This window comes from Pimephales promelas, chromosome 3, assembly GCF_988280905.1.
Source record: "Pimephales promelas chromosome 3, fPimPro1.hap1.1, whole genome shotgun sequence".
Lineage (NCBI taxonomy): Eukaryota > Metazoa > Chordata > Actinopteri > Cypriniformes > Leuciscidae > Pimephales > Pimephales promelas.
In genome coordinates, this window is record NC_142771.1 from 43,622,836 (window position 1) to 43,642,937 (window position 20,102).

Consider the following 20,102-nt stretch of genomic DNA (forward strand, 5'->3'; position numbering starts at 1 on the left):
TACACTATCGCGCTGCGCTGAAGGACTTCCCGTATCAGCCGCGATCTAATCCTGTTTACATAAAATAAGCCTGCTCGCGAGCAGGTTCAAGCTGACGGACCTGTTGCTATGACAGCAAATCCAGGATGAGCGTCGAAGAACCAAACGATCCAAGATCATGGCAAATCGCCAACAATCAAATCCAGCTAACTGAGTTAGCGACGTACGAAGAACGAGCCCCAGGACCGGTGTCAAGTCAAGTCAAGTCACATTTATTTATATAGCGCTTTTAACAATACAGATTGTATCAAAGCAGCTTCACACTGATAACATGAAAGTAGCACAACACAGGATCAACAACATTGCTAAACACTAAATAATCCCAACTGAGCAAGCTCAAAGCAAGCCAAAAGCAAGGCGACAGTGGCAAGGAACCAAACTCCATCAGATTGGATGGAGAAAAAACCTTGGGAGAACCCAGGCTCAGTCGGGGGCCAGTTCTCCTCTGGCTTACATTCATATTGTTTAAATATAAATATTAAATATAAATATTGTTTATGAATAAAACGGCGCCATAACATATCGCAGGCGTTGAGTCGTCTCTTCACAGGCGTTGAGTCGTCTCATCACAGGTGTTGGGGCATCCGAAATCCCCGTGAGAGGCTGGACACAAAACTGGACCTGACGAACGCCATTTTTCTCGGGACAAGCGTCCCGAGATAACAGCAGAAAGGCAGATGGGAAATAATTAGCATCTAGCAAATAGTGTCTTGAAAAACAAAACTGTTTTGGAGAGGGTTTTACAAACCACCATTGAAAATGAAATCTGGAGACTTACAATAGAGAATTCTGCATGGTGTTATGGTGGTTCCCATTCAGGGAACTTCGAGCTGCGTGTAAACGCCGTGGGAACGCCTCTGCGTGATGAGTCATGAAGCACGTATGAAATCTGTCCAATGGCGAGACGGAACGTCATAGGTGGGGTGACGTATCGACCAGGAAACTATAAAGCATCACCGAAACACAAGCGCAACAGCTTCTGAGTCTTCACAAGTGCTCTATGTATGAACTTTGTCTGTCTGTCTAATATTGTCTATATATATATATATATATTGAAAATGGCGAGCAAACAACAGCATTTCAGAAAGTGTGTTCATCCCTGCCCTCGCTTCATCACGGGTGAGGATACACACGATCTGTGTGTTGCTTGTTTGGGAGTGCAGCATGCTCAGTCGGCTCTCGAGGGGGCTGGCTGTGAGCATTGCGAGTGTCTGCCCATGAAGACACTCCGCTCCCGCCGGGCACTCTTCGAGGACAGTGGTTCGGTGCGCGCTCCCCGCGGCTCGGGTCCCGCTGCTGCCGAGGCACAGCGAAGGCTTGCGTCATGGGGATCGCAGATGGATCTATCAGCGGGGATGGAGACGGGCTCCGCCCTTTCTCTGCCCTTACCTGGTAGATCCAGTGCCTCAGATCTCGGTGCGGGGGTCCGCGTTGCGGTTTCTCCTGCCCAGGCTGAGGCTCCATCACTTCAATTATCCAGTTCTGAGGAGCTGGATGTTGAAAGTGTGGATGCAGAGTCGATGGACTCAGTGGAGATCGGGGACTCGCCATCCCAGTCTCCCGCGAATGTAGAGCTGATGGAGGTTTTGACTCGGGCTGTGGAAAAATTAAGCATTGAATGGCCAGTTGAGAAACAAGAGTCGAGAGTGAAGAGTAAAATGGATGAGAGATTTTTAGCGTCACACTCACTACCTCCGCGCCGGTGTTTGCCCTTCTTTCCCGATCTACACACCGAGGTGTGTAGATCGTGGAACAAACCAGTGTCAGCTAGAATTTTGACACACCAGACCTCTATGTATTCCAATATTGCTGGGTCTAGGAGGCAGGGTTATGGGGCGATGCCGAGGATGGAGGAAGTTTTGGCGAGCCATCTTTCTCCTGAGACGGCATCGTCTTTTAAAACACCGGCGTTGCCCACCAAGCCACTCAGAAATACTTCGGTTTTGGTGGGCAAAGCTTATTCAGCGGCGGGACAGGCAGCATCTTGCTTGCATACGATGGCCATTCTCCAGGCGTATCAAGCAGATCTGCTGAAGGATATGAGTGAGGGGGAGGTCGTCAGCACTGATGTGATTAAAGAGCTGCGTCAGGCGGCAGATATTTCTCTCCGTGCCACCAAGGAGACAGCCAGATCAGTCGGCCGTTCTATGGCAGCCCTGGTGGCCACGGAGAGGCATTTGTGGCTAAATCTGGCTAATATGAAGGAGAGAGATAAAGCTTTTCTCCTGGATGCGCCGCTGTCGACCGAAGGTCTTTTTGGTGGTTCTGTGAACGCGGTAATTGAGAGATTCCAAGAAGGAAGATAGCAGGCAGCGGCGCTCCAGAAATGTCTCCCCCTCCGTACTCATCCTTCTGGGGCTGCTGGGCGAGAGCAGCCCCGCCCGTCGGGTTCCTCGCATAGGGCGCAGCAGAAGAAGACCGTCACGTCTCGGGCTCCTCCCCAGCAAAACTGGGCCGAGACGCGGCGTTCTCAGGCGAGGTCTTCCCGGGACAGAACGGATCTGAGGACGGTTATTGTCGCCAAGGAAGGCCTCGTCGAAGAAGCCCTGACGCCACTGGTGTCAGGCTGCTGAGGGTGGTCCCCACCGTGAGACAGAGGTGTTCGCCGCTGAATCCGGCGCCCGCTCTCTCTCGGTGCCCTCAGGGGTCCGTTCTGCCAACCCTGCCTGTAATGGGGGGCGCAGACGGTCCCAGCGAGCGATTTCCCGAGGGACGCTCGTTTGCTTCGAGGAGCGATACAGAACGGTCGTTAAACCCTGCCTGTGCGCGGTCACAGGGCGCTGTTTCTGTTTTAAAAACTACTCCAGAGGCCAGTCTCGAGAGACTGGTACCCTTAGTAGAATTTCTGGTAGAATGGGAAAGTCTTCCAAATATATCTCGTTGGGTCCTGCAGACTATTGAACACGGGTACGCGATCCAGTTCAGGTCGCGTCCACCTCGTTTTCGGGGGGTTTTGCCCACAGTGGTGACCCCCGAGCAGGCTCTGGTTATGGAACAAGAGGTGAAAGCTCTGTTACTGAAGGGGGCGATAGAACGAGTTCTTCCTCCCGACAGAGAGCTGGGGTATTACAGCCGGTACTTCATTGTTCCAAAGAAGGATGGGGGGCTGCGTCCGATTTTAGACCTGCGCCTCTTAAATCGGTCAGTAGGGAAGCTCAAGTTCAAAATGCTAACTCTCAAGCAGATCGTGTCACAGATCAGGTCTGAGGACTGGTTTGTCACGATAGACCTAAAAGACGCTTACTTCCATATCTCCATCCTTCCGCAACATCGGAAGTTCCTGAGGTTCGCTTTTCGGGGCGAAGTGTACCAATATCGGGTTCTTCCATTCGGCCTAGCATTATCTCCTCGAACCTTCACGAAATGCATGGACGCGGCTTTGGCCCCGCTGCGTCTCCAGGGCATTCGCATTTTAAATTACATCGACGATTGGTTGATTCTGGCTCAATCGAAGCATCAGGCGATTCGGCATCGAGATGCCGTCCTCGCCCACATCAGAAGGTTGGGGTTGAGACTCAACGCCAAGAAGAGTGTGCTGTCGCCAGTTCAGCGGACCACTTTCCTAGGCGTGGTATGGGATTCGACGACGATGCAGGCACGTCTGTCGCCGGCTCGTATAGCCTCGATTATCTCAACTGTCAAGCAAGTGAAGCTAGGCCAGCCACAGTCACTCACTGTAAAGGAATTCCAGAGAATTCTGGGTCTGATGGCAGCAGCATCCAACGTGTTACCGTGCGGCCTGCTATACATGAGACCACTACAGTGGTGGCTCAGGACCAAGGGGTTCTCCCCGAGGGGAAACCCGCTCCGCAAGATCAAGGTCACGCGACGTGGTCTCCGTGCCCTGGCTATGTGGAAAGAACCTTGGTTCCTGTCCCTGGGACCTGCGCTGGGAGCCCGTGTCGCCGGGTAACGGTGACAACGGATGCCTCTCTCACGGGTTGGGGAGCGATCATGAGTGGTCGCTCGGCCCGCGGGCTGTGGCAGGACCATCATCTCCTGTGGCATATAAATTGTCTAGAGATGATGGCGGTGTTTCAGGCTCTGAAACACTTTCTCCCAGACCTCAGAGATCATCATGTTCTTGTCCGGTCAGACAACATGTCTGTGGTCTCTTACATAAACCACCAGGGGGGTCTGCGCTCACGTCCATTGTACAAGCTGGCGCGCCAGATCCTGTTGTGGTCCCAGGGGAAACTTCGGTCGCTGAGAGCGATTTATATCCCAGGATACTTAAATCGGGGAGCAGACATCCTGTCGAGGCAGGGGCCGAGGCCCGGGGAGTGGAGACTTCACCCCGAGGTGGTGGAGCTCCTTTGGAGGCACTTCGGTCGGGCCGAAGTGGACCTCTTTGCATCCAGGGAAAATTCACACTGCCCGCTGTGGTTTTCCCTGAGTCCTCCAGCTCCATTGGGGCTGAATGCGTTGGTACAGGAGTGGCCGAGGGCACCCCTGTATGCATTTCCCCCGATTGCTCTGCTCCCAGGGGTTCTGGAAAGGATTCGCCAGGAAGGGGTCAGTGTACTTCTGGTGGCCCCCTATTGGCCAACCAGGGTATGGTTTGCGGACCTGATTTCCCTCTCTCGAGGGTCTTCCTCTGGAGATTCCGGTCAGGAGGGACCTTCTGTCTCAAGCAGACGGGGGGATACTCCACCCCCGTCCGGAACTGTGGAGGTTGTGGGCTTGGCCTCTGAGGGGGCCCAGCTCATAGATTCAGGTCTCTCGACTAAGGTCGTGGAGACCATCCTCCAGTCCAGAGCCCCATCCACGAGGAAGTTGTATGCCTTGAGGTGGAAACTGTTCACCTCTTGGTGTGGAGAGCGACAGTTGGATCCAGTTAACTGCCCGTTGCCGGCAGTGCTGGAATTCCTTCAGGAACGCTTCTCCACAGGGTTATCGTACTCCACACTAAAGGTGTACGTGGCGGCCCTATCCGCCTACCATGTCCCTTTGAGTGGAGCTTCTCTCGGGAGACATCCCCTGGTAACCCGTTTCCTTCGTGGTATCCTGAGGCTGAGGCCGGTAGTGCGTACGAGGGTACCGACCTGGGATCTAGCGGTTGTGTTGGAGGGGCTCTGTTTAGCCCCTTTCGAGCCCATTGATGAGGTGCCTGAGAAGTTTGTTACTCTCAAAACTATCTTTCTCCTAGCCATTTCTTCCCTAAAGAGGATCGGAGATATCCAGGCGCTGTCGGTTTCCCCCTCATGCGTGGAATTTGCTCCCGGTATGGTGAAGGCTTTCATCCTCCCTAGACCGGGGTATGTTCCGAAGGTGCCAACTACGGTTGTCAGACCTATAGTGCTACAGGCCTTCTGTCCTCCTCCGTTTCGGACACCAGACCAGGAGAAACTAAATCTGCTCTGCCCGGTGAGGGCAGCTCTGTGGACGCTTATGTCCACAGAGCTGCCCTGTGGAGGAAATCAGAACAATTATTTGTCTGCTTTGGGCCTCCTAATAGAGGTTCTGCCGCGTCGAAGCAGAGGATGAGTAAGTGGGTGGTCGAGGCCATTTCACTTGCTTATGAGTCCTCCGGTCAGCCTTCTCCCTTGGCTGTCCGGGCTCATTCAACCCGGAGTATGGCTGCCTCTAAGGCGTTATTATCAGGAGTTCCCTTGTGTGACATCTGTGAGGCGGCAGGATGGTCTTCACCGCACACATTTGTGAAGTTTTACCATCTGGACTTCAGCTCCACTCCAGGGGCGCAGATGCTTTCGTCAGAATGTGCATTCTGATATTCATACAACGGACACCTGCTCGCATGGCGGCGTTGGTATTAGCGTTCCCACGGCGTTTACACGCAGCTCGAAGTTCCCTGAATGGGAACGTCTCTGGTTACGTATGTAACCTTAGTTCCCTGAAGGGAACGAGACGCTGCGTGTCCGTGCCATACTCCCAGCATGCCCATGAGCGCTTGCTTCAGTCCTATCAGAAGCTGTTGCGCTTGTGTTTCGGGGATGCTTTATAGTTTCCTGGTCGATACGTCACCCCGCCTATGACGTTCCGTCTCGCCATTGGACAGATTTCATACGTGCTTCATGACTCATCACGCAGAGGCGTTCCCACGGCGTTTACACACAGCGTCTCGTTCCCTTCAGGGAACTAAGGTTACATACGTAACCAGAGACGTTCACACCACATTAATCCAAATGTTAATGATGATAAGTGGACGTTTTGTATGTTTTTTTTTATGTTGTTGCATTGTTTTTTAGAATGTGTGGGACTTTTTGTCTTGCTGAGTCAAATATTTTTCAAATTTGCACAATGCTTTTATTTTCGGGGCAGGGTACAGTCAAAAATGGGTAAAATATAAACTTCATGATGATCTATACAAGTAGGAAAAATAAGATGGAGAATAGACTTGCTCATGAGATTATGAACGGTTTAAAGCCTATATCAAGTCCAGGAATTGTTGTTGATTTTAAGTATTATAAAGTCATGAATCATTTGAAATGCCTCTTTTCTTTGTCAGCCCCAGGAAGCACCTTCCGGTTTCTCTACTTTTAACAGACGAGCAAGCTGCAGTTTTGATCCAGGCATTCTGGAGGGGATATAAGGTAAGAATAATACAAAATGATACTGTCTGAAAGGGTTGCGGAGATGCTACCTGTCAGGGTACCCTACTCTTTACCTTATATTGTTTTCTGTAGGTATGTCCTGCAATGTGCTATTAGAGTCCCTCTGAAATTCAACTGCCTTAAGAAAAATGAGGAAAGTCTATAATGGGGCAAAGGGGGGCTTTTTTAAACAGCTCTTGACTATACCACTCCAATGCTATGTGGATACAACTATCAATCCAATGAATATACTACTAAATTACTGTAATCAAAGCATTTCTTTTATTAAATACATAAAGGATTCTGACCTCATTTGATTTCACTCAAAAGCGGACCAAAAATGGTCATAAAAGATGGCAGTACCAGTATGCACGTTCGTGACTCTCCTGTTCGAACTCATCTTTTTTCGTGTCATTTGGTTCATTCAACGAATGAAATGAACGAGTTGACTCTGGAAAAGATTCGTTCATTTTGATGAACGAGTTCGAACAGGAGCGTCACGAACGCGCATCACAGAACAGAGCAAGGCGAGCATTTGAGCTTATAAAACTTAAACTTGTAATTTTTTTTAAATGAGCGATCGTTTTGCTTGACAAGACCCTTAAGCCCGGAACACACCGAGCCGACGGTCAGCCGCCTGGCAGATTTTGTGCGTCGGCCAACTAAGTTTCTTCTGTGTGATACGCACGGTTCCGTGCCGTTGGCTGAAAATAGTCCTCTTCGGCTTTGTTTTTGCTGGGCCGTTGGGGAAAGAGAGAACTCTGATTGGCTGTTCAGCTTAGTGAAAGAGTCAGTGCACGAGAATAAACGCTAAACAGCAAGCAAAGAAGTCCAAACGGTAAAGATAGAAGGCTGTTCTTATGTTACTTCTTCTTACCTGAGTGTTCCTTGGCGAATATTTCAATATTAACATGAGCGGAGTGGAAAAGAAAGTGTTCAGCAGGATTGATATTCAAAACGCGCTGCTTTGTTTACGTTATGTGTATCTGCAGCCGGCAGCGTCGGTTTTCCTTTTTGAATGATGAATATAGACTAATATATCTGCAGAAATAGACAGTTGGCTCATTACATGCAGGCACAGAACGCACATTCTAGCTGACAGACTAGCTTTTACCCCGACGAGAGGCGTCAACACAGTTGGCTTTCGTCAACGCTAGTTTGTTGGCGTCGGCTTGGTGTGTTCCGGGCTTTATTCACCATCTGGAATCGTTTAAAGCCCTTTGAACAGTTTGCACTGAATCTGTCTTTTGGACCTTGAACCGTTTGGTTACCATTGAAGTCCATTATGGAGAAAAATCCTGGAATGTTTTCATCAAAAACCTTAATTTCTTTTCGACTGAAGAAAGAAAGACGTGGACATCTTGGACGACATGGGGGTGAGAAAATTATCAGCAAAAGGTTTTTTTTAAAAGTGAACTACTCCTTTAACTCATTGTGCTGCCATCTTGAACATCAGTGAATGTTTTCACCTTTTTAAGTCCTTTTTGAGTCCTTGAATTGTCCTTAGTGTGAAAAGATGGATCTCAAAATCACATAGTCACTGTCGAAAAGGGTTTAAATATGCAGAAGATGCTAGAAAAGTAAAGAGTCTGCAAGACTTGGAGGATTTTTCTGAAGAACAGCTTGCAGTTCAAGGTTACAAAACATAAAAACAGTCGTCGGTCATCCAGGTTTTAAGATTCATGGGTATGTTAACCTTTGAACTGGTTCATTTGTGTAAATTCACATATTATTTTGTCTTGTGGAATATATGTAAACACATGCTTATACTGAAAAGTACTAAAACTATCATGCTTGTTTTTTAATATAACAGCATTCTGCATATTCTGCAAGGGGTATGCAAACTTGTGAGCAGGAACAAACACATAGTAGCCTATCCTGGTACCACAATGTTTTCTACCACAGGAATAATTAGTAAATTATTATTTTAATGGGGAAACATGAATGGTTTACTTATTATTCCTGTGCTACCACACAGGCATTGTGGCACCAAAACTTATCTAATTTGGTCCAATGGCGGCATCCGATAGAACCGGTGAACTACTAATAGAACCGATAGACGGTGTTCCTATCTTTCCGTGTGGCAAAGTCATTTAAGCTTTTATCTGACTCCATTTTATATTGGACTCCATTTTATAAAGACCTCAAATTTAGGTTAGATTGCCATTTGGTCATTGGTCAAATATATAATAGTTTAGCAATACATTTGATTGTTCTATTTAACTCTTTACTTTATATTTTACTTATTCATTAGGAAGCTATGTCGCTCAGAGTCTCGCGTCGGCCGTTTACACGGATCACACGATCACAAACTCGCCAGTCTGATAGATAACCAGAAGTTACAGCAGTTCAACTAGGCTGCATAGTTAGTCAGGAATCCCATCAGATGTGCCCCACGCTTCGACACTGGGAACCCTGGACACAGATTTGTGGAAACATAAGACTTCACTTAATCTACTTAATCTAAAAATAATTAATTCAGAATAAAATCAAATATTATGTCAGGTAAATGTGTCATGCCAATTTCATAATCAGTTCAAAGATAATCAATACAATAACCTTAAATGCTCAGACATCAAAAGTAAAAGATGTAGGCTAAACCCAAAATTTAGAAAATTCTGGAGTCTTTGAGGTCCTTCAACATTATGGGCTGATCTGAGGTACAGAATCGTCTTGTTGCGTTTCTTTATATAGACAGAAACTTCTTTCACATGGAAACATTTGCTAACAATGGGGATTTGCCTTCAGAGTTTACACCTCTTGGGAGCAGGACACACCCTCCTCTGTAAGCTCTAAACTCTTAAAGGAGAACTCCGGCGAACAATGAACCTTTGGTCTAATAAAACATCGGTACATAGTCAACCGTTCTCTGAGATTTGTTTTCATGATAATCGAATGTAAAGAGTTTTATCTTTAAAAACTGTTTAGCGTATAATGCTAGTAATGGGGGCATTGACTAAGTAAAAAGAAATCGCTAGTTTATACCACTAACAAGGCTCAAAATAGCCCCACACTAACGCAGTAACATAATGAGGCTCCATACATAAAAAACGAAGCATTGAGAACTTTGTAAGTGTACAGACCGTTTAATAAGAAGATACTTTATGAAGTTAGTCCCAAGCGTTGGTTCGCGGACAAAAGCCTATGTTAAAAAGCTGCCAACGGACGCATAATGGCCCCGATGGATCGCAGGAGTTCGTGGGATGCCCACTCCCCTATAAGCTTGGTAGAGAGTGGGCCTTTTTCGACTAACCACCTTTTTACCAATACGCATGGATTTCGTCCGATTCGGACGCCTATAGTTGGCGCTAGAGAGTCGAAACCCCCCCCCCCCATCCCACGTAAATGAATGTATTCGCCACAGCGGTTTCGTGGACGCCGCTTCGCAACGGCCTATCGACTAGGGGGCGCCGTTTTCCTTCTCGCCACGGCCCCCCGGCGCGGGCGGAAAAGTTTGGGGGCCCACGGACCTCGTTCGCCGGTCGAAAGGCCCCGAAAAGGGACGTGTGTCCGCAAAACCGCTGCGAAACAGGTGGTCCCTGGACCGGCCCCCGTACGGAGACGCAGGGTCGTGGCGCGTTGAGATTTGAGATCCTGGCCCTCCAGGGGCCCCTGACGCGGGGCCCCGGAGCGCGGATCTCTGGGGCCTTTAGAAAAATTTGACTTTGCTCTAGCGCCCCCTGCTTTTGGTATGTCGGTCGGGGAGGGCCAAGGGGTGGGCGTGCCAAATTTGGGGCCTCGGGGACATTTTGAAAGAAATCCCACTCGCCCACTGAATGAATGTATTTCGCCACAGCGGTTTCGTGGACGCCGCTTCGAAACGGCCTATCAACTGGTGGGCGCCGTTTTCCTTCTCGCCACGGCCCCCCGGTGCGGGCGGGAAAGTTTGGGGGCCCTCGGACCTCGTTCGGCGGTCGAAAGGCCCCGAAAAGGGACGCGTGTCCGCAAAACCACAGCGAAACAAGTGGTCCTTGGACGGCCCCCGTACGGGGATGAAGGGCCGTGGCGTCTTGAGATTACAGATTACGACTCTCCGGGGGCCCCTGACCCGGGGCCCCGAAGCGTGGATCTCTAGGACCTTTTGAAAAAATCGCCCCTCCCCCGCTAAATGACTGAAATGGCATTTTCAGTCTCAGAGTTAAAAAAAGCCATGGGAGAGGATTTTTTCACACAGGCCGGGAAAAGTGTGCCTCTGCTCTAGCGCCCCCTGCTTTCGGTATGTCGGTCAGGGGGGGCCGAGGTGCCAGCACGGCGAATTTCGGGCCCCTGGGACGTTTCGAAAAATATCCCGCTCGCCCATTAAATGAATGTATTTTGCCAAACGGGCCTTCGTGGACGCCGCTTCGCGACGGCCGATCGACTCGGGCGCGACGTTTTCCGACTCGTCACGGGCCCCCGACGCGGGCGGCAAATTTTGGGGGCCCTCGGACCTCGTTCAGGGGCCGAAAGGTCGAAAAAGGGTGAAAAATTCACATTTTGAAAATGACAAAGGTCAAAAAGGTCAAACCGACGAAACGAGCCGCCACACGGAGACGGAACGTCGCAGCACCCCCAAACTCGGCGGGCTCCGTCGTCTAGGGACCTCGAGCGGGGCCCCCGAGTTTGAGGGCCCTGGCTGCTTTCTAAGCATTTCGTAGGCCCCCGTTTGTAACGGGCCATTCATTGTGGATGGTGACTGAAAAGTGGCCCCCGCACGCAGACGGAGGGTCGCGGCACCTCGAAACTTCAAGTTCCGACTCCCCGGGGGCCCCTGACTCGGGGCCCCGAATTTCGGAACTCTAGGACCTTTGCAAAAAAACGCCTCTCCCCCGTCATCAACTCATTTAAAGGCTTGAATGGCTCTTTCAGGGTAAGAGTGAAACATCCTTGAGCGTGACATGTTGCGCAGAGGCTAAAAAATATTTTCCTGGGCCCCAGGGCCCGGTGCTCTCGGCATGTCGCTCGGGGGCCGTTTCTATGTTTAATTAGCATTAAAAAAAAGCGGCGGCGGAACCACATTTTGGCGGGAAAAAATAGGTTGGAAGTGGGATGCTGTCGCGTTTCCTCCTCCCGTCATTTGTGGCGCCGGTTCCCGTCGATTAAACCACCTCTACCGTACTAAGCGCGCTCGGCCAAACGCGTGGCGCCGTTTTCCCGAGTCGTTTGAGTGTTTGATTGCCAAGAAAACCAGCATCCTCGAAGACGCGTTTTGGCGGAAATTTTTTTTTAAGCCAGTCTGTGGGAATATCTTGGTGAAAACTTTTTTTAAATGTGATATTCTGACTCTCTGGGCCATTGTGACTGCAAAATCAAGCTGTTTTGTGAAATTAGTCATGCAACAGGCTTTGTAATTAGGCCACACCTACGGTTTGGCCGTTTAAAAACAGTGGGCACCAATGGGCTCTTTGTAAGCGTCTATTTGAGCTGAAAAGAATGGTATAAGTTTTATAAAATTTGGTCCAGTATTCGCGGAGATATTGGCCGAAAACCGTCGCCCACGTGTCATAATGGCGCACGGTGATGGCGTCCCGACCCTAGGCCATCACCAGGTCCACATTTGAACGCGATTAACTCCGGAACCACGCCGACTTTGGGCTTCAAACTTTGGGGTATTGGAGGGCCCATTAGTACCTCCCCACACACCGAGTTTGGAGTTCCAACTCGGCTTGGTTCACGAGATACATCCGGTCAAATCTGGACAGGAAGTGCCCGTATCTCGGAAACAGAAAGGCCCAGGACCTCGAAACTTTGGGGTGTTGAGGGGACCCCTAGGAGCTCCCCACACCCTGAGTTTTGAGCTCCAACTCGGTTTGGTTCCCGAGATACACCCCGTTATACATAAGGAACTTTTGGACAAAACGGTCAATATCTCGGAAATGACGAGTCCCAGCGGTTCGTCCTTTGGGGTGGTGAGTGGCCCCTAGGGGCCCTTTCAGAGCCCAGAGTCCCGAGGTTCTGGGACCCTTCCTTCTGAAGTGACCCTTTTCTGTTGGGCCCCATATCTCGGCCTGTGGGGGCGCTAGAGCCTCTGGCTAGGGCCCGTTGGAGAGGGCCCCTAGAGACCCCAAGTTGACCCGAGTTTGGTGCATCTGGGCGGCTTGGTCCCAGAGTTATAGCCGTTCAAACTTTAGGGTTTATGCTCACTGGCCTTCAACACATAAGCTGCAAATGGACACAATCCCGCCTGCAATCTTTTGAATGGGTTTTCGGGTAGTATTTAAAAAATTGTGGGTTATTGGACACATAGTGGGTTCTTGGACAGTGGGATAGATTGCAGGTGGGATTCTGTCCATTTGCAGCTTATTGCATGGAGGCTGGGGTTAGTATATTTCAAAAATAGTGGGTTATTGGACACATAGTGGGTTCTTGGACAGTGGAATTATGGGATGGCACTTGGTTCTACAGACTCAGGGCCCCAGCTGAGTGCAGATACATGGTTTTCATCCAAATATCTTGAAAGCTAAGCTTTGAGTTTCTCCGATCTTCTCGAAACTCTGGATTCGGATAGAGGGCCATGGGACAAGGACCTGAGTACAAAAATGGAGGCTCTAGACCCTCCCAGAGCTGAGATATCGAGATCCCACGTAGCATTTGTGCCATTATAAAAATAGTGGGTTCGTGGACGGTGGAATTTGGGGGCGGCGCTTGGTGCCGCGGACTCAGGGGGCTCCCCTGAGTGCAGTAATATAGTTTTTATCATGAAAAAAAAATGGTCAAAAAAAAGTAAAAAAAATACCATACTCAAATCCCTATTCAATCGATGGAAGGCGGGATTCTGTCCATTCGCAGTTTATTGCATGAAGATCGGGGTTAGTAGATTTCAAAAATAGTGGGTTATTGGACACATAGTGGGTTCTTGGACAGTGGAATTATGGGATGGCACTTGGTTCTACAGACTCAGGGGCCCCAGCTGAGGGCACGAAAGTAGTTTTCATCCAAATATTTTGAAAGCTAAGCTTAAAAACCACTGTCCAAATACCTACTTTTGGTCCAATAACCCACTATTTTTCAAATGTACTTACCCGGACCATCATGCAATAAGCTGCAAATGGACAGAATCCCGCCGGCAATCTATTCAATGGATTTTCGGGTAGTATATTTCTAAAATAGTGGGTTATTGGACACATGTGGGTTGTTGGACAGTGGGATAGGTTACAGGTGGGATTCTGTCCATTTGCAGCTTATTTCATGGAGGCTGGGGTTAGTACATTTGAAAATAGTGGGTTATTGGACAAAAAGTGGGTTCTTGGACAGTTGGTTATTGGACAAATAGTGGGTTCTTGGACAATGGGATAGATTGCAGGTGGGATTCTGTCCATTTGCAGCTTATTGCATGGAGGCTGAGGTTAATACATTTGAAAAATAGTGGGTTATTGGACAAATAGTGGGTTCTTGGACAGTGGGATAGATTGCTGGTGGGATTCTGTCCATTTGCAGCTTATTGCATGGAGGCTGGGGTTAGTACATTTGAAAATAGTGGGTTATTGGACAAAAAGTGGGTTCTTGGACAGTTGGTTATTGGACAAATAGTGGGTTATTGGACAGTGGGATAGATTGCAGGTGGGATTCTGTCCATTTGCAGCTTATTGCATGGAGGCTGAGGTTAGTACATTTGAAAAATAGTGGGTTATTGGACAAATAGTGGGTTTTTGGACAGTGGGATAGATTGCAGGTGGGATTCTGTCCATTTGCAGCTTATTGCATGGAGGCTGAGGTTAGTACATTTGAAAAATAGTGGGTTATTGGACAAATAGTGGGTTCTTGGACAGTGGGATAGGTTGCAGGTGGGATTCTGTCCATTTGCAGCTTATTGCATGGAGGCTGAGGTTAGTACATTTGAAAAATAGTGGGTTATTGGACAAATAGTGGGTTCTTGGACAGTGGAATTATGGGATGGCACTTGGTTCTACAGACTCAGGGGCCCCAGCTGAGTGCAGATACATGGTTTTCATCCAAATATCTTGAAAGCTAAGCTTAAAAACCACTGTCCAAATACACACTATTTGTCCAATAACCCACTATTTTTCAAATGTACTACCCCCGACCTTCATGCAAAAAGCTGCAAATGGACGGAATCCCGCCTGCAATCAATTCAATGGGGATTTGAGTATGGTATTTTTTTGACTTTTTTTTGACCGTTTTTTTCTTGATAAAAACTATATTACTGCACTCAGGGCGGCCCCCTGAGTCTGTGGCACCAAGCGCTATCCCTTAATTCCACCGTCCACGAACCCACTATTTTTATAATGGCATAAATGCTACGTGGGATCTCGATATCTCAGCTCAGGAAGGGTCTAGAGCCTCCATTTTTGCACTCAGGTCTAAGTCCCAAGGCCCTCTATCCGAATCCCGAGTTTCGAGAAGATCGGAGAAACTTGTTTTTTCGGACCAAAAAACCGACAGGGGTACCCCTGTCGCTTTTTTTGGCTCAAAATTTTGAGTTTCTCCGATCTTCTCGAAAACTCTGGATTCGGATAGAGGGCCATGGGACAAGGACCTGAGTGCAAAAATGGAGGCTCTAGACCCTCCCAGAGCTGAGATATCGAGATCCCACGTAGCATTTGTCCCATTATAAAAATAGTGGGTTCGTGGACGGTGGAATTTGGGGGCGGCGCTTGGTTCTACAGACTCAGGGGCCCCAGCTGAGTGCAGTAATATAGTTTTTATCATGAAAAAAAATGGTCAAAAAAAGTAAAAAAAATACCATACCCAAATCCCCATTCAATCGATGGCAGGTGGGATTCTGTCCATTCGCAGCTTTTTGCATGAAGATAGGGGTTAGTAGATTTCAAAAATAGTGGATTATTGGACACATAGTGGGTTCTTGGACAGTGGAATTATGGGATGGCACTTGGTTCTACAGACTCAGGGGCCCCAGCTGAGTGCAGATACATGGTTTTCATCCAAATATCTTGAAAGCTAAGCTTAAAAACTACTGTCCAAATACACACTATTTGTCCAATAACCCACTATTTTTCAAATGTACTTACCCGGACCATCATGCAATAAGCTGCAAATGGACAGAATCCCGCCGGCAATCTATTCAATGGGTTTTCGGGTAGTATATTTCTAAAATAGTGGGTTATTGAACAAAAAGTGGGTTCTTGGACAGTTGGTTATTGGACAAATAGTGGGTTCTTGGACAATGGGATAGATTGCAGGTGGGATTCTGTCCATTTGCAGATTTTGTCCATTCTGTCCACCACCCACCAATGGGCTCTTTGTAAGCGTCTATTTGAGCTGAAAAGAATGGTATAAGTTTTATAAAATTTAGTCCAGTATTCGCGGAGATATTGGCCGAAAACCGTCGCCCACGTGTCATAATGGCGCACGGTGATGACGTCACGACCCTAGGCCATCACCAGGTCCACATTTGAACGCGATTAACTCCGGAACCACGCCGACTTTGGGCTTCAAACTTTGGGGTATTGGAGGGCCCATTAGTACCTCCCCACACACCGAGTTTGGAGTTCCAACTCGGCTTGGTTCCCGAGATACATCCGGTCAAATCTGGACAGGAAGTGCCCGTATCTCGGAAACGGAAAGGCCCAGGACCTCGAAACTTTGGGGTGTTGGGGGGACCCCTAGGGGCTCCCCACACCCGGAGTTTTGAGCTCCAACTCGGTTTGGTTCCCGAGATACACCCGGACAAAACTGGACAGGAAGTGGAAGTGCCCGTATCTCGGAAACGGTAGAGCCCAGGACCTCGAAACTTTGGGGTCTTGAAGGGACCCATAGGGGCTCCCCACACCCGGAGTTTTGAGCTCCAACTCGGTTTGGTTCCCGAGATACACCCCGTTATACATAAGGAACTTTTGGACAAAACGGTCAATATCTCGGAAATGACGAGTCCCAGCGGTTCGTCCTTTGGGGTGGTGAGTGGCCCCTAGGGGCCCTCTCAGACCCCAGAGTCCCGAGGTTCTGGGACCCTTCCTTCTGAAGTGACCCTTTTCTGTTGGGCCCCATATCTCGGCCTGTGGGGGCACTAGAGCCTCTGGCTAGGGCCCGTTGGAGAGGGCCCCTAGAGACCCCAAGTTGACCCGAGTTTGGTGCATCTGGGCGGCTTGGTCCCAGAGTTATAGCCATTCAAACTTTAGGGTTTATGCTCACTGGCCTTCAACACATAAGCTGCAAATGGACGCAATCCCGCCTGCAATCTTTTGAATGGGTTTTCGGGTAGTATTTAAAAAATTGTGGGTTATTGGACAAATAGTGGGTTCTTGGACAGTGGGATAGATTGCAGGTGGGATTCTCTCCATTTGCAGCTTATTGCATGGAGGCTGGGGTTAGTACATTTCAAAAATAGTGGGTTATTGGACACATAGTGGGTTCTTGGACAGTGGAATTATGGGATGGCACTTGGTTCTACAGACTCAGGGCCCCAGCTGAGTGCAGATACATGGTTTTCATCCAAATATCTTGAAAGCTAAGCTTAAAAACCACTGTCCAAATAAACACTATTTGTCCAATAACCCACTATTTTTCAAATGTACTACCCCCGACCTTCATGCAAAAAGCTGCAAATGGACGGAATCCCGCCTGCAATCAATTCAATGGGGATTTAAGTATGGTATTTTTTTTTACTTTTTTTGACCATTTTTTTTCTTGATAAAAACTATATTACTGCACTCAGGGCGGCCCCCTGAGTCCGCGGCACCAAGCGCCATCCCATAATTCCACCGTCCACGAACCCACTATTTTTATAATGGCACAAATGCTACGTGGGATCTCGATATCTCAGCTCAGGAAGGGTCTAGAGCCTCCATTTTTGCACTCAGGTCTAAGTCCCAAGGCCCTCTATCCGAATCCCGAGTTTCGAGAAGATCGGAGAAACTTGTTTTTTCGGACCTAAAAAACCGACAGGGGTACCCCTGTCGCTTTTTTTGGCTCAAAATTTTGAGTTTCTCCGATCTTCTCGAAAACTCTGGATTCGGATAGAGGGCCATGGGACAAGGACCTGAGTGCAAAAATGGAGGCTCTAGACCCTCCCAGAGCTGAGATATCGAGATCCCACGTAGCATTTGTCCCATTATAAAAATAGTGGGTTCGTGGACGGTGGAATTTGGGGGCGGCGCTTGGTTCTACAGACTCAGGGGCCCCAGCTGAGTGCAGATACATGGTTTTCATCCAAATATCTTGAAAGCTAAGCTTAAAAACTACTGTCCAAATACACACTATTTGTCCAATAACCCACTATTTTTCAAATGTACTTACCCGGACCATCATGCAATAAGCTGCAAATGGACAGAATCCCGCCGGCAATCTATTCAATGGGTTTTCGGGTAGTATATTTCTAAAATAGTGGGTTATTGGACAAAAAGTGGGTTCTTGGACAGTTGGTTATTGGACAAATAGTGGGTTCTTGGACAATGGGATAGATTGCAGGTGGGATTCTGTCCATTTGCAGCTTATTGCATGGAGGCTGAGGTTAGTACATTTGAAAAATAGTGGGTTATTGGACAAATAGTGGGTTTTTGGACAGTGGGATAGATTGCAGGTGGGATTCTGTCCATTTGCAGCTTATTGCATGGAGGCTGAGGTTAGTACATTTGAAAAAAATAGTGGGATATTGGACAAATAGTGGGTTCTTGGACCGTGGAATTATGGGATGGCACTTGGTTCTACAGACTCAGGGGCCCCAGCTGAGTGCAGATACATGGTTTTCATCCAAATATCTTGAAAGCTAAGCTTAAAAACCACTGTCCAAATACACACTATTTGTCCAATAACCCACTATTTTTCAAATGTACTACCCCCGACCTTCATGCAAAAAGCTGCAAATGGACGGAATCCCGCCTGCAATCAATTCAATGGGGATTTGAGTATGGTATTTTTTTTAAATTTTTTTGACCGTTTTTTTCTTGATAAAAACTATATTACTGCACTCAGGGCGGCCCCCTGAGTCCGCGGCACCAAGCGCCGTCCCATAATTCCACCGTCCACGAACCCACTATTTTTATAATGGCATAAATGCTACGTGGGATCTCGATATCTCAGCTCAGGAAGGGTCTAGAGCCTCCATTTTTGCACTCAGGTCTAAGTCCCAAGGCCCTCTATCCGAATCCCGAGTTTCGAGAAGATCGGAGAAACTTGTTTTTTCGGACCAAAAAAACCGACAGGGGTACCCCTGTCGCTTTTTTTGGCTCAAAATTTTGAGTTTCTCCGATCTTCTCGAAACTCTGGATTCGGATAGAGGGCCATGGGACAAGGACCTGAGTACAAAAATGGAGGCTCTAGACCCTCCCAGAGCTGAGATATCGAGATCCCACGTAGCATTTGTCCCATTATAAAAATAGTGGGTTCGTGGACGGTGGAATTTGGGGGCAGCGCTTGGTGCCGCGGACTCAGGGGGCCCCCCTGAGTGCAGTAATATAGTTTTTATCATGAAAAAAATGGTCAAAAAAAGTAAAAAAAATACCATACCCAAATCCCCATTCAATCGATGGCAGGTGGGATTCTGTCCATTCGCAGCTTTTTGCATGAAGATAGGGGTTAGTAGATTTCAAAAATAGTGGATTATTGGACACATAGTGGGTTCTTGGACAGTGGAATTATGGGATGGCACTTGGTTCTACAGACTCAGGGGCCCCAGCTGAGTGCAGATACATGGTTTTCATCCAAATATCTTGAAAGCTAAGCTTAAAAACTACTGTCCAAATACACACTATTTGTCCAATAACCCACTATTTTTCAAATGTACTTACCCGGACCATCATGCAATAAGCTGCAAATGGACAGAATCCCGCCGGCAATCTATTCAATGGGTTTTCGGGTAGTATATTTCTAAAATAGTGGGTTATTGAACAAAAAGTGGGTTCTTGGACAGTTGGTTATTGGACAAATAGTGGGTTCTTGGACAATGGGATAGATTGCAGGTGGGATTCTGTCCATTTGCAGATTTTGTCCATTCTGTCCACCACCCACCAATGGGCTCTTTGTAAGCGTCTATTTGAGCTGAAAAGAATGGTATAAGTTTTATAAAATTTGGTCCAGTATTCGCGGAGATATTGGCCGAAAACCGTCGCCCACGTGTCATAATGGCGCACGGTGATGACGTCACGACCCTAGGCCATCACCAGGTCCACATTTGAACGCGATTAACTCCGGAACCACGCCGACTTTGGGCTTCAAACTTTGGGGTATTGGAGGGCCCATTAGTACCTCCCCACACACCGAGTTTGGAGTTCCAACTCGGCTTGGTTCCCGAGATACATCCGGTCAAATCTGGACAGGAAGTGCCCGTATCTCGGAAACGGAAAGGCCCAGGACCTCGAAACTTTGGGGTGTTGGGGGGACCCCTAGGGGCTCCCCACACCCGGAGTTTTGAGCTCCAACTCGGTTTGGTTCCCGAGATACACCAGGACAAAACTGGACAGGAAGTGGAAGTGCCCGTATCTCGGAAACGGTAGAGCCCAGGACCTCGAAACTTTGGGGTCTTGAAGGGACCCATAGGGGCTCCCCACACCCGGAGTTTTGAGCTCCAACTCGGTTTGGTTCCCGAGATACACCCCGTTATACATAAGGAACTTT

At 48.3% G+C, this 20,102-nt stretch overlaps 1 protein-coding gene across 1 annotated transcript in view; it reads left to right on the top strand.

Moving 5' to 3' along the window:
* Positions 1 to 20,102, top strand: part of iqck (IQ motif containing K) — a 95,026-nt gene that overhangs the window by 36,779 nt on the left and 38,145 nt on the right. The window contains exon 6 of the mRNA XM_089128947.1: positions 6,509 to 6,593. Within this exon, the coding sequence (XP_088985073.1) occupies positions 6,509 to 6,593 (85 nt within the window). The remainder of the gene's footprint in view (positions 1 to 6,508; positions 6,594 to 20,102) is intronic.